The sequence below is a fragment of the Tiliqua scincoides genome, chromosome 2, assembly GCF_035046505.1.
Source record: "Tiliqua scincoides isolate rTilSci1 chromosome 2, rTilSci1.hap2, whole genome shotgun sequence".
NCBI lineage: Eukaryota > Metazoa > Chordata > Lepidosauria > Squamata > Scincidae > Tiliqua > Tiliqua scincoides.
This window is the reverse complement of record NC_089822.1, coordinates 241011673-241034954: the sequence shown is the minus strand read 5'-3', so window position 1 is coordinate 241034954 and position 23282 is coordinate 241011673. Positions and strand designations below refer to the sequence as shown.

General features: G+C 42.5%; 1 protein-coding gene across 14 annotated transcripts in view; it reads right to left on the bottom strand.

Annotated features, from left to right (window-relative positions):
* MAGI1 (membrane associated guanylate kinase, WW and PDZ domain containing 1) overlaps positions 1–23282 on the bottom strand; it is a 584211-nt gene that overhangs the window by 15746 nt on the left and 545183 nt on the right. For 6 of the 14 annotated variants that reach the window (XM_066618525.1, XM_066618530.1, XM_066618527.1 and 3 more), the window contains 4 exons: positions 13814–13905; positions 12921–13113; positions 11143–11436; positions 5660–5863 (listed from right to left, as the gene is read on the bottom strand). In XM_066618525.1, coding sequence (XP_066474622.1) covers positions 5660–5863; positions 11143–11436; positions 12921–13113; positions 13814–13905 — 783 coding nt within the window. The remainder of the gene's footprint in view (positions 1–5659; positions 5864–11142; positions 11437–12920; positions 13114–13813; positions 13906–23282) is intronic. The other 8 variants (XM_066618529.1, XM_066618532.1, XM_066618533.1 and 5 more) reach the window with 2 other exon arrangements.

The window sequence follows — 23282 nt, the reverse complement described above, 5'->3', positions numbered from 1 at the left end:
ACTATACATATTGTACACACCTCTTTTATTTTTATTCCAACAACCTTAAGTGTTCCAAGTCCATCACATAAAGATAAACAAATACAGGTGTGCCCCCGTATCTGCGGGGGGTTCCATTCCAGATCACCCTGCACTTAAGTGTAACAGTGGATATGGGTGAACCCTCCCCACTCTGTGAAGCAGAGGGGTTCCCAATGCCTTCTAAGGCATTAAAAAGGACACTTCTTGTTTCACAGAGGAACTGAAAGTCATGTGTTTTTGACTCTAAGAATCAAGAGTCCAGCCGCGGACAGACATGCGCGGCCTCTGCTGGGCTCACAAGACCCTCTGGAGGTGAGGGGAGTGGAGAACCCCTCACTTCTGGAGGGGGCAGGCACGCAGGGGGGCGCATAGACCTGATCCATGGATAAGTTAATCTACAGATATGGGATCCGCTCCCCTCCCCTGTATAAGCATACTGTGGGGGGAATTTTGGCTGCTGGAGGTTTCCTTCAGGTAAGGGGAAATTTGTCCCTTTGCCCTGGGGCAATGAATCAATGTGGACTTGCACCAGTGATTGTGTCGGTGAATCAGACCTGGGAAAGGGGACAGGATACGGTGGGAGCTAGTGAGGCCGATCCCAGCTCCTCCTGGGCCCAATCTGCCTATGCCCTACTCCAATTGCCACCCTCCCTTTCCCATTCCACCTATCCCTGCCCTCCACCTGCCCCTGTGCTGCACTTACTTGTGCCAATGGGTTTCTTGACTGCACTAGCACCAGGGGAAAGGCTCCGGTCTTCCCACCACTGCATGCAGCCTTCCCACCCTCACAAAGCATTTTACAGCACTTCTGTAACAGTGCAAAGGCCTGGCATGCTGACGGAGTGCACACACTGCTGGCATGCTGACGGAGTGCACACTCTGCTGGCATGCTGCTTAGATAGGGCTGGGCCAAAGTGAAAATAGGAATATCCCAACTAGCGTTCAAAAAGAAAATTAAATCAGCTCACTCTCACTGCTGACAGATGAGAACTTTCTAGTGGAATGGAAGACATAATAAACAGAAGCATTTACTAGGTATTATCAAGAACACATTTGGGAACGTTTGGGTCCATTACAAAGGAGTAGACACCTTGTGATAAAAGGGAACAAACAAGACCTTGGGCTTTTCACAAATCAGGTTTGAAATTTCTACTTCCACTGTGGCAAACCAATGGATAGTATCCTAACCTTGCACTCCAGGAATGGGTTAACTTTTATTTATACCGCTGAGATGTAATCTTAAGCTAAGGATACAATCCAATGAAAAGGCATCAGGGCTATCTTGAATGTATTATAACAGAATGTAAATCTTGAGTTGCTGAGATTCAATGAGAACACCAGAAATAATTTATATGCTATTCTCAGGCTCCTAAAACACAGTTAGGACAAATGTTCCTAAGTGAAAGGGTGTAGTGTTAGAAATGCTGGAAATGTACAACCCAGGGGGTACTTAGTCAAACCGCAAGTGCAACAGCTACAAGCCTGATTCCGTCAATTTCTTATTCGTAATTGCTTATTATATCTCAGCTAAGCCTGCATCCATCTGGTACACACTGTATATTTCATCTGGCTCCATGTAACATGATACCAAAACTAGCATAATTAACTATCATGCACTCACTCGGTTGTGTGAAACGGTCATCATGCTAGCTGTCAGGCAGCATCTTCTCACTGCACAATGGATGGCCAATAACACAACTGTTTTGTATTTATGATGTGTTTATGTTTCTCAGGTGCCTCCTAGGAATGGTATCATATCCATGTGATATTAAATTCTTTCTCTGGCAGCTGTTTCTCACAGTTCACCATGTGGTGATAAATACGGTCAGGTGAATGAGCCCACAGAGTTAAAAGGGTTGTGACAGACCTCTGCCCTGATAACTACAATTCGTGGAAATATCCTAGGGTGACTTTATTCTACAGTGTTTTATAAATTGGATCCAGCTAACCCGAAGTGCAATGGAATTGGAGAAGGTATATAGAAATTAACAGGCAACGCTTTTGATCTGAATGCATGAAACAGCAAAGTAAGCTGAAATGGAATCCCCAAGTGGTCACATTGGTACAATTAAGCTTTGAAGATGGACTGTAACAACATGTTAGAAGAGTAACAATGTTCCTCTTTTGCAACACAAGAGTATGATCCATTGTAAGCAACGCATTTTTAATCTCTACTCAAACTGGGGCGTTGCAACACCCCAGCCAGAGAGCCCCGGCCTCTGCCCCCTTAAGGGGCGGGGGGGAGGCAGCAACACGATCGCCAGAATCACGTCGCTGTCGAGGGGCTTGCGTGGACTCACTACATGCTACAGCAGCTTTCCAGGGGTGTGGGGAGCCCCACACCAGCCTCTGCAGGGCTCCCCAACATGCAGAGACACTCAAAATAATTATCACGACCCACTTCCGGTTCTGTGAGCGCAAACCAGAAGTGGGTCACGATCGTTATCTGCACTGTCTCCACATAAAATTATACAAATCTGGAGGCACTGCCCATGGCACTTAAAATATTGCGAATTGACTATGGCCTGAGATTTCATAAGCAAAAAGCTTACCTCATCTATGAAAGTTAATGCTTTAACAAATTAGCTAGTCGTGAAAGTAGGACTGAGACAGAACAGCTTCCCAATTTCACAGCTCTATTCTGGAAGCATATAGGGGCCTCTCTTTAAGTAACTGTTCAGAAAAGCCCTATAAACAGGGATGACGAATTAACTCAGAATGCCTTATTAAAAATCCTCCTCAAAAATCAGTTAACTCAGTCCATCTTCCTGTTGCTGGAAGTGGTGCCCTTTGGCTCTGATACCTGGCAGAGAGCAATGCTTCCTATCCTCAGCTCTTAATGAGCTTTGTGACCTTGTCACGTAGCCAAATCTGACTGGCGTCTAAGTAACGCTATGAAGCCAATTCAGAATGAGGGCAGGAGCCCTTCTAAAAAATGTATTGCATTTACACATTGCCTTTTGTCAGTTGGCATTCAAGCAGTTTAGAGTTCAGCAACAGTAACTACATAAGATAACCTAGTTTTCTCAGGCCAAGAGCTGATGGTCTGAGTTCCCTGGCTTAGAACTCTTTTGTTTCACTCTGAACCAGCTTCTGATTGGTGTTGCCATGAAAACAATTCAGAGCAAGCACAGAAATAGTCACGTTAGGCAACGTCCAAAGCTGCCTGTTTTCTTGCTGCAAATGTCTGAGAACCTTTGACATAGTCCTGCTTTGAAGTTTCATGAAATACTCTTGCTTTCCTTGGTGATCAAGACAGTGCTCTACAGGGGTGGCCAAAGGTGTTCTACTATCTGATGCTGCCTCCTCATGTATCCCACACCCCACTGCACAGTGCAGTGCTGCCTCCTACCCTCTTACCTTTCTCCTACTTCACATGGTCCCTTTAAACAGAGCTGGAATGTAGGAAGGCAGCATCAGATTTAGGATGAAAAAGCACCCTAAGTCTTTTTGCTATGCCCCACAATTTTATGATTGCTGCAAACCACAACATCTCTTTGCCCTTGCACTGCCCCTGGATCTCCGCATTGCAATTAATAGCTTACATGAACCTAAATACACTCATTCGGAATAAATGCAAGTTCTGAAAATTATGAGCCACTGAATCAGAGCAGGTCTGTATAGCTTTTTGTATCTGGCCCTTCACCAGCTTGAACTTTTAAAATACAATACTGTACTATATTTAAAAAAATCACAATGAAAAAAGCAATCAGCACTCAAACATAGTCAATAAGAATAAAATACAAAAGAAGCAATCAATAAATACAGCATGTGTTAGGCTTGTGAGAATCTGGAATAAAGGAGTATCCTCTAAAATAAAAGCACATCTAGCAAGCTTATGCCTCATATCTGATCAAGGAATCCACTGATTCTAACTGTGATTCTAATCTATTCTAACAACTAATTACCTTTATAAACCATCTGCTCTGCACTCTGTCCTGTGATAGCAAATCCTCAGTCTGGGTTCCCATAGCTAAAGAAAAGCCTTCTAAAGTTCCCCTTGATCTGAACAGGCAACAAAGGTTCTTTCCAACAAACATAAAGTATGGTGACATGCTTGGCCCTTCTGTTTCCTAACTGTCCTTTGCACATAGAAAACTCATGGATAATACATGAATATAAGGCAAGGAATGAGAACCACATGGTGCATGTACAACCATCCCTTAAAGACAAAAACAGCTTTAAAATACACAGGGTGTAAATAACATTTAGCAGTGTTATTTTAAGACTGAAAATCAGAAGGGAGGGAGTTATCAATTTTCCAAAACAACGGAACCTGATTGACAGCTGCTCAGTGCAGTGGTGTGGGAGGAGGTGGTGGTGGAGGAAGCAGCACAACTAATGCTGTTTCTACAGATGCTGACCATGTTGCATAAGGAATACAGTTCCTTCAGCCATGTTCTTATCCACATAGTGTCAAATGCAATGTACTTCATCCATGCAACATGCAAAAGTGCTCATTCAAAATCTACTTAATTTGCACAAAATTCTGTTTCTTAGAGTTAAGGTAACAAAAACGTGCATGATAGAGGAGAGAGGGGGACCAAAGATAATGTGAGTGGATAGAGAGATTACACTGGGAAGGAGATAGTATTTATGAGTAAAGGTTCACTGAATTAGAATCTTTCTGAAGTCCTACTTCATAATCACTGAATGTACATTTCCTTTTTCCACTTTTAAGCTTTCAGGAGATACTATTCATGCATAAACCATACACCCTTTTGGATCTCTGCTGCAACCATGAGGGCTAGAAAAATCTGTAGGTTTTTTTTGAAGTAAAAAGTATTTCAAGGTGCATAATACTGTACCAGGTTGTAAAGACTGGGAGTGCCACAATACGCTAACATATCCAAAGAACTGAGGCTATATTTCAGCACTCAATATGCACTTTTCAATTAAAACTAAATGGAGGGAACTTCTGCAACAAATGAGTCTTTCACAAATATGGCACGGCAAACCCTGTGACAGGGCTGCAATGTCACTAAGTCAAGTGTTCCAACATCTGTAATTGCTGATAATAAAACGAAGGGTGTTTCTACTGCTCCAATGTCACAACAGTCAAGTCAGGGAGATTGCCGGAGGTCTGCACGCCGAGCTGTGCATAGCATCTTGGAGGGGATGAAACACACCTAAATACTTGATCCCAGAAATATACGGGGGTCATCACTGTTGGAAGTATCCTAATGTCTTACAGGTAGCAGAGGGCACCAATACAAGAAGTGAATGAGGATGAAACAGATGGCTAGGTGGGTAAGAGGCAAACACAGGCCAAATCTGAGTAAGAGTAGAAAGTCCTCTTCCAGGGATACTAATTTGTAGAAGTGCTTGCGTTCAATAAGCCGAAGTCTTGGTGAACACAATGGGCTTACCTCTGAGTAAGGTAAATAACTACAAACACCTCTACTAATTTGATAACTTCTGTTCAGTTATTCAGCTCCAAAACTGAAACAGGCACCATGTTGTAGGAGCAAAACTTCCATTTTTCCAAGCATCACCCCCCACCCCCTGCATTATCTGCTCAGAGCAGCATTTCTATAACAGAAGCAAAAACTTAATTTTAGGGTTGCATACTAGAGAGAGGTTTCCTCCATAATAAGGGAAGGGGCTAAGAAAGAGACAGAGAGAAAGTATACTTTACCATCCCCTGGAATAATGCGCAGAGTGACCGTATTTCCAGCTTCTTTAATTAGGTTGACGATGTCCGAATGTGATTTGTTGGTGATGGAACATCCGTTAACGGCCAATATCCGGTCCCCCACTTTCAGCTTCCCACAGCGGTCTGCTGGGCTCCCCTCAATAATCCGACCTATTTTGTGAGGCATGGCCACACATGCATTGCCTGCTTTTGTATTGATATTGTGAATAGTTTTTGTTTTTTTTAGCGTGTGCAATTTTTTTTTAAATTGTTTATTAACGTTGGGAACATGGTGAAGGGGGAAAGGAGAAAAAGGGTTGAAAAGGGAAAGAGAAGGTTAAGGGTTAATTAATTAATGCATCAAGCAAAAGTTATTAAAGGATAGCTTTGCTGCCAGTGTTCAAAACATTGGCAAATCGACCCTGTGAATGCAAATTAGACCCTGCAAAATGGCATTCCCTACACCTCCTTCCATAATCCATACCCAGACAGACACATACATAGATTCTCTTCCATTAATATGGTTGAGAACCGTGTGCATGCTTTTCAGCATTCTCAAAGCATTCCCAAAACAAAACCACAGCAGGTTTTAGCTGCAAACTTGAAATCCCCTGGAAGGAAATATAACCCTCCTTTGCTTTCTTTGGTTTATAATATCTCATCATCTTAGCCAGCGGCTGTGAAAGCTTCTGCCAATGTTTTGTTCTTTCTCCATTTTGAAAGATAATCATTCTATGTCTACTAAGGACTAAGAGTTTTGTTTGAATTCTTTTAATCCTAGTGGTCCACTCTATAAACAAGGACGGCATGGGTAAAAGCAACAGGGAATGGGGGTTCTTCTTCTACCGTGAACAAAGGAACTATTTGAGGCAAAGAGCAGAGCCACTACAGACAGGACAGGACTGGAACATGTGGTTTATCAGGTCCACTTACCTTCACAACCATTTGATAACTGTCTGGCTCAACATAGCTCAAAAATTTTAAGCCAAGCATACTACTCAGTACCCTGAATCTAAAGATTTGTATTGGTTAGCCCCAAGGGGTTCCTGCTGACAGAATTTCAGTTTAGGAGACAAAAACAGCAAGAAATCTGGGATGAATGCTTTTTACACACTTTGTGATGGCTGCCACTTCCTAACCCCATCACTTTTAGCTGCTTGCTGCAGCAGACGGCAACCCGTTTCAAGGATCAAAGAGATGTGTGGTGGCTGGGTAGCCCCCTGGCAAAACTCAATAGCTAGGGCTTAACTGAAAGAGTCCAATTTTCAGACAACACAGTGGAAGAGGAGGACTTTATAGTACAGCACTTGTAGCAAGTGCTCAGGTCTAGCATCTTTGGGCAAGATGCAGCCAAATGTAAACATGTTCATTGGCCCACCAATTCCAGTGGTAGTAAGTAGCACTTAACTCTTTCTCACTCCATCCATGGGGCATAAAAGCTGACAAATATGTCCAGAATATGTCCTTTGCTCCACTTATGGTCACAATAATCATTTGTGAATTCCATCATGTGGATGGATTGGACATTTGACTTGTTACTCCTTGGTCTGAGCTCAGGTCATTGACTGCCTTGATTTTATATTTACTCATCCTCCAGTCACTCTAGTCCAGTACCGTTCTTGCCTAGCTCCATTTTGGTATGGGTACTTGCCCTAGCATTCATTCCTATCTTCTCTGACCAGCCATTTTTATTTAGAAACGTATGAAGCTGAATTAGCACAGGTCAGAACTTTAGTCCACCTATCGCACTATCAATACTGTTAGGTGGTCATGCTCACAATTTCAGTGAGGTTGGTTTCTCTGCCCTACCTGAAAATGCCCAAGACTACTTGGAACCTGCTGCATGCACTAGCATATGCTCTGAGCTATGGTCCCACCCCAATTCAGTTTGAAACTAGTGTGAACCTTCTGAATTGGACTCTCAACAAGGCTTCAGTGTGTGATTTTAGTTTGGTCCTTATAAAGCACATTTTTAAAAACATATCTTGACATCATCTAGTTTTTCCAACACTTCATGGCTTTTGTATGCTTCACAAGACCTGTGTAAGGTTTGTACAAGAGATATCAAAAAGTACAGCGCTTAGCAGAGGGGTAGAAGAAATGATGATTTTTCATAGGTTGATCATAACTATGACTCCTGAGTCATTTACAAATGGGTGGAAATGATATTAATCCATTCATCCAATGATTTACTTGTGCTGCTGTTTTTTTATTAGTAGTTTTAGAAATGTGTACACGCTGCAGTATTACTGAAACGATCACAATGAAGGAAGATTTAACAATGGCAACATGAGGAAATGGCCACTCATCACCAGAAGTCAATATAACTGACACAACAGGTTGTTAATTCTGCTTATAATGGTGAACACGGCCCCACTCCTACACATAAGAACCAGCCACTCTACCTCAACATGAGGAACGGTTTTAATTTCTCTCTGGAGCCAACGTACCGAATTAATTTGCTAAATGGCTTGGGCTGACAAAGGAGACAATTCTGAGCTCAGTGCATTTCTGCATACTACCTACGTAAGTATAAAATAAAAAGCAAAAAATTCTATGGGTATGAGGCAAGCACTGTGTAGCTGAGGGCAAGCATCTCATGCAGAATGTGGGGGAGAAAAGTTTTCATGGGAGCAGGGGAAAAATCCAAAGTCAAAACACACATTTGCATTACCTCGCTCATATTTCTAAGCGACAGGCAGTTCATCTTGCAAATTTCTTTCAAATTGTGAACACGTTGTGAGCGTTTTATACTAAAACCGAAATGGAAAGGTAGAAGCCTTGGAACGGTCTTCTGAGACCACAGAATGATGTGACCCAATCATAGGCTTCAAAAATACATAGATAGACCAGGCAGTAATGAACCGCTGAAGTGTCTGACAGCCTAAAGAGCTACTTCCAGGCAGTGTAGGCAGCATTGAGCTAAACAGATCAATGGTCTGACTTGGAAAAAGGCAGCTTCAATAGTACATTAATATGACTTTTATCTTAACTGGGGCTCGCTCTGGTGCCAAGTGACCCTAGCAACTAGATGGTCCTTCTAGTTTTAGTACTTATGCCTTGCTTCATTATCTGATCTGCAATGATGGTCTCTTAACAGACACCTCAGGATGGGTCAGAGAGGCCCTTTTAGATTCATATGATTATTGCAAGTAATTCCAGTTGTTATTCTTGCTTCTCTAGAGAGGATACTAGTACTTCACCTCCTGTCAATCTACAGGGGAATGATCAATGAGAAAAATTCAGGAACTTGTGCTCTCATAATTAACAGTCACATGAGTTTATTAGGAGGGCAGAAACTTGAGTGATGAAATTTCAGTTGTTGCTTAGGGAAGCAAAGTACTGAAATGTGTGGGTCTTCCTAACATAAAGGCCCTTCCTAACACAACATTTAGATTATTTAAAGTAGGCTCACTTGCCCTATTTAGATTCAAGACCACATTTGTTTAACAATCCTGGTGCTTAAAAATTCTCATATTTGCTTTTCTTTTTAGCTATGGTTTTATTCTCTCTAGGATCTTCTCTTCAATCATTGAGCCAAAGACAATCAACCCTTCAATGAAGGATGTCTGGATTAATTTAAACTGTATTTCTCTGACTGCTGGACAGAATCAACTCAAAATTGACAGGATCTGTTTCAGGGTATCACGGCTACAACCTTAAGTTGGAAGGCCAAGACTAAGACCTTATATAAATGAGACTCAGCCACAGGCAAAAACATATCCATGTAAAAGCTTCACATGGCTGGTGACTTCTGGAAAAAATGCCACCATGTGACCAGTATTTGTCCCATGTTGACCATAATTTGCATGTCATAGCAAAGTCCACAGGGGACACACTGTAAGCATAGAAATGCTGTACATATATAAGACTGGAATGTGGAGGGACCACATCTTAAACACGAAGCCAGCTACTATGGGAAAATATTACACTGTGATATTATGGAGGTTATTATAGTTTTCAATTGCAAACCGGAAGTGGCTCCCAATCTGAGTTCAGCGCTGTTTACAGCCTCAGGGAGGTGCGCAGAGGGGCTGTACCCTCCAGAAGACTGTAGCTACCCCCCAGATAAGTGAAACAGCCGCTTGGCAGCAGCAGCACTACAATCACTGCGGCACTGTTGCGGCCATCCCTACAGAGCCACTCTCCATAAGGGGGAATGCCCTGCTTCCGGTTCCCTTGGGTGGGTCACAACCCACCAGTTTTGGAACCACAATTTTAGTGTTCCATGTCAAAATTAATGTTTTAATGCTCTGTTTTGATGTTTTTTACTTATTGTTGTGATACACTATATATTTATAATGGAGCTTTGTAAGCCACCTTGGGTATTTGCCTTGGCATGGAAAAAGCAAGATACAAATTTTTAATAATAATAATAATAATAATAATAATAATAATAATAATAATAATAATAATAAAGCACTCAGGAACATAGGAAGCTACTTCTTATACAGTACGGCAATTGGTCCATCTAGCTCAGTACTGTCCAAATACACTGCAGTGCCTCTCCAATATTTCCAGGTATTGTGATCCTACGGTCACTGAGTGGAGATACCGTGAAAGGGCCACAAAAGTATCACAGAGAGAACTGACGTCTTTCATAATTCAATCAATTTTTCTCCCCACCACTGAGTGTCTCCACATTAACTTTAATTGGAGTTTGGAGCAGCGTGATGAATCTGAAAGGTCAGCTAAATCAATTTGTTTGCATTTTCCGAGAGGAAAAGGGCGGTCTAATCTTTTATTTAAAATCTGAATTATTCTCGCTCTGTAGCATCAAGTGCCTTTTGTTCTTACAACCCCTCTGTTGCTATCCCAGTGACAGCCATTGACCAGAGGCAGTATGTACTTTAAACACAGGACTACCTCTGGAGAAAGGTGCAATGACCAACAATTTTGTCTACTGCTGCCATTTCCCTTGCTATTCTAAAGTTCAAAATATCAGTCTGCTTTAAAAAAAACAAACAAAAAACTACACAAAATACCTCTAACTCAACTTTGATCAAGACCCAGAAGGCAATCACTCCCCAAAAGCCAGATTATCCAATTAAATATATTAACTGAATATAAGGAGTCCTATATGAATGTATTTTAATTACTGTTCGGTTACTTGCTATTCTCACTATACAGCTGGCTATCAACTCAAACTCTTTTCATAGATGGTGTTAAAAAGCAAGGATGCTAACCTTTTCCTTTTCTCGGTGTAGGTCATATGTGTGAGATTAGGTATAGCCACTACTGGAAAAAAAATCCCCTTCACTTGGCATTACCAAAAGAGTGATGGAACCCTCCCAGGGCCACCCATGACATGGGACCCTCTCAACATACAAGGTCGTGTGTCTAGCATACAAAACAGCGGGCTGACAACTGGGTAAGGAATTCCTGACATATAAACATACAGGTCAACAGTCCTTATGAGGGCAACATATTGCCAGGGTCACATAAACATAGCTGCAGTGTCAAGTACAAGAATATTTGAGACTTACCAAAAGTGGTTCCAGCTTCTGGTCGACTAACTGAAGACACAATGACAAAGCCAAAGCCTTCATTCTCTCCCCGGCGTATTTCCACATCATAAGGCTGCACCACGGTGCTGACGACCCCGCTCCCGCCGCCGCCGCCACTGCCAATTCCGCTGGTGCTGCCACTGCCTGAACTGACTGTGTTGAGTGAGTTCTGGCTGCCCTGCGGAGTACGTTTCTCCTCTGTCAGAGAAGCAGGCTGGTTGCTGCTGTGATGAGATGAGGCTGGAGAGGGAACTTCGTTTTCTGCTTTTGGAACTGTGGGAGAAGACAGATGCAACCCTCGGTTAACAACCTTTGCAAAGCACCTTGCTTTTAAGGACACGGCAACAGAAATAACTGAAGATAGCAAGTTATCTGGTTTCTGCTTTTGCATGAACTGCTGAAAGAAATTTTTTTGTCTACATGTTACAGGTCTATCTTAAGGAATGTATTCTCCATACATCTCTCCCAGCTGTCTGAGGTCCTTTGAAGCTCCCTTGTCTCTGTCCTTCCTTTTTCTGTCCTTATATCCACTGGGGCAGCAGGGATGCGCCTGTCCATCTTGTGAAATGCTCTTTCTGGCCAGACTGATTCCAGCATCCAATTCTAACATGAGGCCAATAGCTATTTACTCAGGAGGCTATTCCCAGTAGGGTTATTATTTATTAACTACTGCTTTGGTTTTCCAGATGGTGGTTTTTATAGAGACTTTATACTGGGTTATCCCCAATGTCTCGTTTGGCTTTTAATGCCAAATATTTTGTTTTCTGCCATAATAATATTTTAGTATGGTTGTTTTATTTATTATTTGTTCTTTTAATTTTTTGTAAATCATTTTACATAATTAATTTTTGAAAAGCAACTACTAAACCTAAGTACTTCACCTAAGTATAGTCTCGACAGTGGTTTCAAATTAAGAAAAGACACACTGTGTGCCAGTTTTATGCAAAACTTGTTCTCCGTGAAGACACAGACTGCAGAAATTCGTGTGAAAAATGTAAATCATAATGCAAACTTCCTTCCTATTGATTTTTTTTCAGAAAAGATATGCAAGCAGGCAACTGGATGCTTTCTTGCTCTTGCTTACAAATCTCTCCTGCAAAAAAAATCAATAGAGTTTGCATTCTGTCAATGTCATCCGTGGCTTTTCCTCTATTGGAATTTTCATACAGAAAACACATGCCAGAATTGACTCCCCCAAACAGAAATATACTCTCTTAGTTTACTTAGTATATAAGTACTGGAAGAAGGCCCTGTGGAGCAGTTAAATATCCACTCCTCACTGTCCACACACACTGGGATTTCCAATACTGATCATCACTAGGACAGAAGGACCTGATAGTTCAACATCCATGAAATCTGACCAAATATACTGACACCGAACTGTCTTCCTTTTTTGTTTTCTTCCCCTGTACCCCATAAAGTGAAAATTACAACTTTGTGCTTTAAGCATTTCATAGAAGGTAATTTTGATCTAAAAGACAATGGGGAAACCCAGCATGTTTCTTGGAAGGCAGCAACAGATCCACTCTAATCATTAATAGTTAAAGTCTCAGCTTGAAAATATCCAGTCTAAATTTAATCCACGTTTGAACAGCCCCAGCAACAAAAACTAAAGATGAAACACAAAACATAAACATGAAAACTCTGTATATTGCTATTTTTGCCTGAATGGAGGGCTTTTGATCATTAGAAAGTAGTTCACTTTCATCCGCAGACAAAGTAAAAATAAAACTTTGCACAGTCACATTGCAGCCTACCTGTGTAAACCACTTTGCGCCTGACAGTTAGATTGACATGGCCTTGCTTTGCAGCCTGTTGCATAAGCTGAACTACAAGCTGGTGAGATTTCCCAACAACTGGTGTTCCATCCACACAGATCAATTCATCCCCAGATCGCAGGCGGCCATCGGCATCTGCAGCACCCAGCGGCACAATGTGACCAATGTAAATCTATGGCAAACAAACAGGAGAAGAGTTTGTTCCTGAAACAGAAATCCCATGGATATTGAGGGCTGCACTGCAGACAGTACTGATCAGCTCACTAAATTTTTATTTTATTTTTCATTCTTATTTCAACAACAAAAATAATCTCAATAATAATATTTCTCACTGTAATAGGAAAAAGAAATAATAAAATACTTTTGGTCCACCCTGTATAACAATATTGTAGGACTTCAGATGAGTGAAGACAATATTGTTCTCTCTTTTCAACTCACAATTTTGTCTTTCCTCCTCTATGTAACACCGGATTAGTTTACTTGCAGAGTTCTGTTGAATGTGTCTGTATTTATACAACTAGACAGCTCAAGGGACTGGTAATGAGATCAGAAGCCATGGCTTGACTGTGACCTAAATCAACAGCAGCCCAGAGCTGCTAACATCTGTTTGGCGTTCTGAACAGTAGATGCTGAAAAACAGCTCAAGGGGCTCAGCCAGTCGCTGGTAGAAATGGGACCCTCTCATGTGAACTACGATCAACAATATTGGTGGCCTCAGTTAAGTATAGCATAGTTGAACTCTTGGTTCTGATATTTTTTGTCTTACTACCATAGTCAAGTGACTGAAGCAATGAAATCCACACAAACATAAATACTAGTGAATATGATTTTCTAGGAGAAAGAAAGCAACGTAAAATCTCTGTAATACTTACAGGCTCCCCAGGCTCATTTCCGCCAAGAATTCTAAATCCGAACCCGGTTTCCTTTCTCCATAGAAAGATATCTTGCTCTTGGTAATCTGGAACTGCAAGAAAATAGAAAGAATTCATTATTAATAATAATTGGATACTCCACTTTTGAGTGCCCTGCTCTAGGGATGATAAAATATGCACTCTGAAGCACTCTTATAAAGTTATGTCACTTACTCTGAATGGAACCGTATTACATAATTCACAAAACACATGCGCAGCTGTTTACTGAGTAGTATTTGAAAATGGCACAGCCTCTTGGAGCTTCCAAAAGATGCTATTTTGGACAAATTGGGATAGTCTTGAAATGAAAAAGGCCAACAATCGCATCTGATCCAAGGCGGAAAGATGCATCATATTAATCTCTACAAGGATGCATCACACAACAGCTAAGTCCATGTCATATCTATTTTACTTCCTTCTATTTATAGTTTGCAACATGGTCCATTGTCTTAAGATACTAGAAATGATAGTGTGAGAAGGATGATGCATGTGTGTTTAGGAACAGGGTGCAAGTAGTAGGACAAAGTTCTGCAAGCATTTTTAGTGTTCTTAAAGCTTTTTTTCCCCTGCAGCATATGTGTTTAGGGTGTCAATTATATGGCATTTTTAGAGAAAGATTAGCATTTGGGTGCACAGCGAATCCTCCCTCCCCACCCTGAGTTCACATGTGCCAGAAATTCAGCGCACAGGGGCCTACAACTCAATGCACTCTGACCACACCAGACAATGGGAACTGCAACACTCACACAATTTCTCTATTCCAATATTTGGCAATGCATTTAAGGCATCAATTCTGTCCCAATTCCCCCTCTTCTGTTCAGCACCAATGTACCAACATGCCTCTGTGTGTACAATATCAGTGCATCCATTACTTACACATTAATGCGACTTTTAGTGCCCATTCCACAGGCATCCTAATCATTTTGCTGCAAAAGGGAGGCGCAAATGAGAAAAGGAAGTTACCGTATTCACCAGGATACTATCATGACAGTTCTGTTTTCTGATCCTGGGACACCTATGGCTTTGGAATCACCTTAGTGGCAGCTTTGAAACCTCTCTTGTATCTTTTGGTGGGGGAAGCTTTCCATCTTTACTGGGCATTCTATTATTTTGCTTATGACTTTTAGCAAGGCTTGACATCTAGAAAATACTGAAAACAACTTTAAGGCTTTTGCTGTTTTGCTGACAGATGCACAACAATCCGCTGTCAAGCAGGGATGTGGGTGGCAACTGATTGTGAATCAACTGTTTGAACTCATCAGCATTATAGCATCGGTAATAAATCCAAGGCCTTTTTTAGAAATAGTGAGTAAATACATTTTTGTCATTAGGCAAATGAGGGCCTATTAGAGACTATAACTCCATTAGCAACACAGTACAGTTGATTTTCTTTTCATAAGGAAGGGAAGAGGAGAACAAATCAAGAGTTCGGTGTCATGATGACTATTGTAATAATTAACATCTGCAGAGCATCATTTCTGCTGACAGTGCTATAAATAGCCAGAGCTACTTAGGACAATTCTTATGAACTCTTTCCTGCATAAGTTCAGCTGAAATGATTAGAAGTCTCTCTCTTTTACATGCTCAATGTAGCATAAGTAGTAATTCCATAGAAGTTCATGTGGGTTTGCTTTCCCCGTTCCCCTTTCCAGTGTTGTCACTCAGCTGTTGATTTCAAAACCTCTCATCAGAGATCATGCCACTGTTGTGTTTTGTCTGTGGTTTCATTTGTAGCTATCACTGCTCTATGCTGTAACATGTTTTAATGCCGCTGCTTGTTCTTTGAGACCATTTTATAGCATTTCCCAATTTTGTATGATTTTATACTATCTATATTTTCATATTTGTATTTGTATTTTTTTTTTAACTGTATTTTGTATTTATTGTTTTGTAAACTGCCTCGACTGCCCCATTTGGGGGGGCAGGGTTGAAACTGACAGGATAAATGAATAAAAAGTTCCCAGGATACAGTGGGTACTCTTTATTTGGGTTTGGCACCCGCGGATTTGACTCAATGTGGGTGCAAAGCCCACATCTTGAGGACCTCAAGGATGCATGCAATCTCTCTGTGCCTCTGAAGGGGAGGTCACACATGGCTTCCCCACACCTCAGAAGGTCTCCCGGAGGCTTTCAAGAAGCATTTCTGGCTTGCCAGCAGGGCCTACCCATGCAGGTTTGATTATCTGCAAAAACTGGTAGCCACAGGGGATCCTGAAACAGATCCCCTGTGGATATCAAGGGCCCACTATACTTGCAAGTATAATTTACTATGCATTTTGAGTACTACAGTGCATTATCAGAAGTTATTTCCTTCAGCACCTTGTGAGGTTCATCTTGTCTTTTTAAAAAATCTGCAATTGGTACTATGCCTTTTGTTTATATCATTTTTTTTCTTCCTCAGCTTTCTCTCTGTCCAAGAGTTCCCAGCAAACAAGCAAAGAAGCAGGTGATGTCATACCACACTGTCATTCAAATCTGGACACATAATGATATCGCTATCAATTTCGAAAGAGGGCAATGTTTTTTGCTTACTCTGAAAGGGTCAGCACTTGTTTGCTTGTAGGACTCAACCTAAAGGCCTACCAAGAAAGTATGGTTTTTACTGTTGTCAAAAGTGTTGGTGAAATGTAGTGCCTTTCAGCTCCGCTCTATGTAGCAACAGCAAAGAATGGATTCTTGAATTCTCCACAAGGGGAATTTACTATCATGTGTTTGTGGTATAGAACCATATGTATCTGGGGCTTTGGAATATAACATTATATATTTTGATCATAAGTCAGATCAGGGGTGTCAAACTCATTTCATACAGAGGGCCGAACAGCATTCATCATGTCTGCTGAGGGCCGAAAGTGATGTCATTAGACAGAAAGTGATGTCATTAAACAGGTCATAACAAAAAATAAACACTTTTTCTCACTTAGCTACAAATGACAAAAGAGAAAACATGCAAATCTTGATCATATTTCAAGATAAGGGACAGTCCAATTTTCATGTGGACTGCCCTTTCAGCAGTAACACCTCAGCACTGCTCAGAAGCTGAGAGCCTGAGGGCCAGATAAAAAGCTTTCGAGGGCCGCATCTGGCCCCCGGGCCTTATGTTTGACACCCCTGAGTCAGACTGTATTGACCCATATCCTGCATAGCACTGAACAATGCACGAGTTTAGAATGTGTAGTGCCTCTACTAGATGACACTAAAAGAAACCTAAAAAGATCAGGTTGTGATAGAAATTAATTGTGGGGCAGCCCAATCCTGAGCTGCCCGGGGCGCCCAGGCTCAGTGGCACCGAGAAGGGCTGCTGCCGGATTCTGCGCCTCCCGGGCTACCGTGGGAGGTGCCTCGGGAGAAGGGGGACTTTCGTCCCCTTCCCCCTAGTAAGGCAAGCAGCCCCACAATGGGGTTACTCACTTTACTGCCGACCAAAAGGTTGGTAAGATAAAGGCACTCGTGTAGGGCACACAGCCCTACACTAGTGCCTTGGATCCTGCGGAGCGGAGCTCCGTGGACCTGCCTCCCATCCCTCCCCCAGGCATGCCTCCAGCCCGCCCCCTCCCCACGTCACACCTCCCCATCACGCCTCCCCCCTCCCTGGAACGCCTCCTCCCTGACCCCATTCCTGCTTAGCGTGCCGTGGCTCGGCGGTCTGGGAGACTGCTGAGCCGCGGAAGCTGGACGACAACCCCGCGCTAGCCCAGCACTGGCTGGTGCTGGGCTAGTATGGGCGGGAGCCCGGTGGTGAGCTTCGCATACGTGCCTTATGGCACGTTTGCAACAGTGCTCGGCAGCATGGACCCATGCCGCCAAGCACAAGATTGGGCTCTGAGTCTCCCCATAGTCTTTGTAATTCAGATAAATACAGAACTTAATCAAGAATTATATATAATATAATTATATTTAACATACGTAATTAAGAAAGGTTATGCTGAGAAATACTCTTCTGGCCGTAGGTTCCTAAAGAGAGAGGGTTTTAACCAGGCAGCAAACCCCAATTCCACCAATTACATTACATTTCGAACTATTGAAAAACAGGCAGCCCAATCCTAACATGCCCTGGTGCAGGCAGGCCAGTTGGCCTGTGCTGTAGCTGGACCAGGCTGCAGCGCAATTCAGAGCAAGGGGAATGCATTCCCCTTACCTTGTGTTGCGTGGCAGCTAAAGAGGTGGTGCAGATCTGAGTGGCCTGATGTAAGGTTGGACCGCTTGGGAAGGAGGTTAGGATCTGGCCTAAGTGCTGCATCCTGGTACCGCCCTCCTCTGGGGCCCAGTCCTCCCATCAGCCCGCCTGCTGCCTGCCCTCACCCACTCCAGAACACCTTTGTTCCGCCCTACTCACGCTTTCCCAACCCCCCATGCCAGTTGCCCTCATCCGGCGCAACTCACTGGCTGAAGTTCAGAAAGCGGCACAGGGATGCTGATGCGTATCCTTGCACCAGCCTCCCCAACTCTCAAGGAGGTGTAAATGTGCCTTACAGCATGTTTGCAACACACCTGGGCCAGCATAAGGGACCGGCCCAATGGCAACCCAGGATTGAACTGTCAGGTGCATCAACTCACCAGCAAGGGGTCAAAACTGAGAGTTGCCCCAAAGCCTTGGTGGAGTGAAAGATGATGCTTTATAATTGAGTTATTCATGCATCATTCATACATGCAAGATTAATTGCCCCATTAAATAATATTAGAGGACAACTTCAGCTTCTTTTAATATTTATTGAGTAAGCTACTAAAGCAGTTTGAGATGATATAAATTTTATCCCATGATTTATAGTTCATTAACTGGTTGTATTGCAAGTCTTCAATAGATCAAATATCCTTAGCATCCATTAAAAAAACACCTTGATTTTCTCGTAATTACAGTATTACAGCCCAATCCACATTAAAGGCAGTACAGGCAAAACACATGTCCTGCCAATGCTGACTGCTGCAAAAGTGCCGTAAAGCACTTCGCGGCAGCACAGGGATCACACAACACACACCAGTGATATCGCTGTCATAGGTCCAAGTTGACCCGTTGCAGCTGCTGGAACTTACCCCAGGGGCAAGGGACAAATGTCCCCTTACCCGAATGAGACCTCCACAGCAGCCAAAAATCCCCTGCAGGATGCAGCAAAGCCAGTGCATGGCTGCTTGGGGATTTAAGTCGAATTGGGTTGTCATTTATTTCAAAATTCATGAAAATTTTCAATTCAAGTTTCTCAAGTGCTGAAACACACATTCAGCTGCTAGTACAAGAAAAGCCCAATAGTGAAATACTCTGCTGAGTTTCTCAGCATATTGAATCCCACAGAATGTCAGTCCACCAGCTTTCTCTAAAGGCTGGTGAATCTGTAATGTTGTTGAGTAATTTGAATCCACCAAAACTTTGTAATGGCAGAAGGTATGTCTAATCAAAGTCCTCAAGCGAAACGTCATAAAGGTGCACAGATTTTACAGGATGCGCAGACAGAGAAACTGTATTTATTCCATGTATCCCAATCATCTCGCCGGACTACCTTTTTGAATTTAAAAGATTGCAATTCGCACTCAGAATATGCTTTGCGATGACTATCAATAAGTCCCAAGGGCAATCCTTGAAACAGGCTGGCATCAATGTAAGGTAAGATTGCTTCTCTCATGGGCAATTTTATGTACAATGGTTAGTAAACCAAGTAATTTGGTGATATTAGCACTGCAGTGTAAAACTGCAAACATACTGCACCAAGAAACACTAGCCATATCGTTACACAGTTCTTTACACCTTAGACGTTAGATGTTCGACAGGGTAGAATCCGTTTGAATAACAGTCTCTATATATGATAGTCTCTATATATAGTCACAAAAGAAAACTACCATCATAAAAAGATGTTTGACTGACTCATTCTGTTGACTTAGCTTATTCTGGGCGCAATCCTAATGCCTTATGTCAGTGCTTTCCAGCTCTGACATAAGGGCAGTGCAGCTCTGAGTTAAGGGAACAAACATTCCCTTACTTTGAGGAGGCGTCCAAGAGAGCCCTCAAGAGGATGCAGCACATGTCCCATTGACACCGCTATGCCAGTGCTGGAAAGCACTGACGTAAGCGGTTAGGATTGCGCCCTCTGTTGGTTATCAACACTGCAGTAGATAACCAACAGAATGAGCTAAGTTGCCTTAACTGCATGAATGGATTTGATGCTCCCATGCCCTGTGACAATATTAAAGGGCCAGAAGATAGTATAGCTTAAAAATTTTTTTGTCAAATAGTTTCTAGGATCCCCCTTGCATCCATGCTTCCAAATCTGCATCCAAATCCAGCAAAATTTACTGTCAACTTTGAAATGAAATTCAACAGAAGTATTCTCATTTCAGAGGGTAACCGATTACATTAGCACCCAGATGCTAAAATGATCCTACATGAAGCATTAGCTACAGGGAGAAATATCTCAGACATATACTTCTTGTATAACAGCTACATTCATGAAGATCTACAGAGCTTAACACACCTGCTACAATATGCAGAAACGGACCACAGTTTCATGCACAGTGAAGTACAACATGCAACTCTTCTTTCAGAACATGTCAGTTCCACATAGCAGAAGCCCTGGTGCCTTTTTGTTTCTTAGATGCCAACCACATAGGAGCTGAACACAGAGGTGGTCCAAAGCGACCTGCCACCAAACCCAAAGCTCCAACTGATGCCACCCCCAACCTGCTGATGTGCCCCCCAAAATCTGTGCAGGTGGCAGGAATCTACTCCCTACTGCCTCACACAATGCTTTTAAGAAAATCAAGACATGTGAAATGTGCTGGGAGCTGTTCAGTACGTCCCACACTTCCTGTTTTGGCAAGCAGAAAGTGGAACAGAGTGGCTTCATCCACAGCAGGCTGGGGGGAGGTGACAGGTGTCCATCACTTCCTGTAACCCGCAGCTCAGCATGAGCAGAATTGGTCACATGATGCATGGTATAGCCATGGCTTCACATTCCCAAGGGAGAATGCAGGTACTTTTTAGTCAGGAACAGAACTATGAAAAGTTGATTATGCTTATTTAAATCAACTCGAATAGAGGTATTCTCAGTTCAGAGGGTAACCAATTTATTTTATGTTGGCAACCTTCAGTCTCAAAAGACTATGGTATCATGCTCTGAATGGTGGTTCTGGAACAGCATCTAGTGTGGCTGAAAAGGCTGATTCGGGAGTGACAATCCCTTCCACATCGGAAGCAAGTACAGTCTGTCCCTGGTCTGTCTCCCTGGCTATGGGCCTTCCTTCTTTGCCTCAGTCTGTTGGCCAAGTGTCTCTTCAAACTGGGAAAGGCCATGCTGCACAGCCTGCCTCCAAGCGGGCCGCTCAGAGGCCAGGGTTTCCCACTTGTTGAGGTCCACACCTAAGGCCTTCAGATCCCTCTTGCAGATGTCCTTGTATTGCAGCTGTGGTCTACCTGTAGGGCGCTTTCCTTGCATGAGTTCTCCATAGAGCAGATCCTTTGGGATCCGGCCATCATCCATTCTCACAACATGACCGAGCCAACGCAGGCGTCTCTGTTTCAGCAGTGCATACATGCTAGGGATTCCAGCTCGTTCCAGGACTGTGTTGTTTGGAACTTTGTCCTGCCAGGTGATGCCAAGGATGAATCGGAGGCAGCGCATGTGGAAACCAATTACATTACTTCTAAAGCAGGTGCTATGCTGTTAGCACTGACCTTGCTGGTTAGTTTGCATCAAAAAGAGCTGGTTGAGAATTCTAGGCTGCTATTCATTTTGCATGGTTTATCACTAAAATTTCATTCAAATTGGGCTACAAAATGAATGACCAAACCAAAAGAGCGGGAATGAAACAAGACAGAGGTGTTTGTTTCTATAATACTTTGCAGCCATTGATTTGTGTGTACATTTTGCTCAGTCTCATTTTAATTTTTCAATTTTATTAACCCAAGATATTTTTAAAATGCACAGGTATTAGTGCACTGAGCCGTAGCCCAATAATCTTCTAAAACCAATTGCAGAACAATGCGATAAATATTATGAAAACTCCATAACTGGAATCAGAAAAAGGCCTTAATTGCACGGAGGCTAATTGCTGTAAAAGGTTACGGTGTGGTAGCAGCCCAATTTCGATAACGTGAGCGCAGCTGCACTATAATCTGAGAACCTTGCCACCAAGTTGAACTTGCAGGGCACTGCATCCTGCTAATTGGTGCCTGACACAGCCTTTATATCACTAAAGCACAAGGACCCACAGAGAGGTAGTGAAGGTTCTCTTCCATGGCTCACATATGGAGCCAGGCCAAACCAGTTAAGAACGCACAGCTTGTCTGATAAAAACAAAATAGCTTCTGCTGGGCACTCCAGCATGGAGCATTTTTTCTCAGCATTTTCGCACATATTTCCATTTGTCAACTCTACAGTGCTTCCATCCGTAGCCAAAAGCTTTACCTTCTGTTCCTTGCTCAAATGCAAATCTGCAGTATTAGGCTTTGCATTAGGCTCAGACGATATACCTTATTATTTTCACGCTCTTTGTAAGACCCTGCTAGAAGGATTAATTAGATTTGATCTCGAACAAAGCCACATATTGGGATCCAACTCATAAAGAAAGGAATCTTAGATGGTAAAAGCGACACTACGGTAAATAGGGTAACTTTTTCATACTGACCGCAGTGAAGGTTAGCAAAGGCTTTATTCAGAAGGATGTGATTTGCTATAAGGAAGATGACATGCTCAAGGTTAAGAAGTTTTTTTTGAGCTGCGGTATATCGTTTAGGGTTTTACATGCTTAGTCACTGATGCTCATGCTAATAATTCATTCATTGATTCTCATGCATTTCATGGAATCTTTTTATGGTTTTGCCTAGGCAATTATTGTCGCCCCTTTGCTGTTGTGAATGTTAAGTGGTCTATGGTTTGAACACTGAACAATACATTTAATTCTAAACAATCTACCCAGACTGACCAACCAGCATGCCTAAGTCAAGCCTATATTGCAGTTAGGACTTCAGATCAATACAATAGATGAAAACACAGAAGGGAAACTTCTAGTATATCCCCCTCCCTTTCATTAAAGTTGACACAGCCTCTAACACCACATTCAGAACAAAAGAAGATATTAAGAGGGAATAGCATGGTGAGACAAACACACACACACAAACATGCACAATGTACAACACTGCACAACACAAAAAGTGAAACAAAATTCTTTTTACAGCTTTTTGCATTGATTGGCCCAATTACTAAGTGGCATTAGAAAGTGATCAAATTGCTAACCAAATGAAAGTCTGCTTTGATCCTGACCAACACACACACGTGGCTGTCAAAAGCTTAGGGAGCCCACTGAAATGATTGTTCCAAATGTGTAATCGTGGATTTGAAGGGGTATCAAAGCTCAGCACCTGGCTGAAAATGTGGATGTTGTTGCACAAGACCAGGCCTCACTACGTGTCTTAAAAGCTGCTCAGCTAGCATCTATGTTTGCAAAC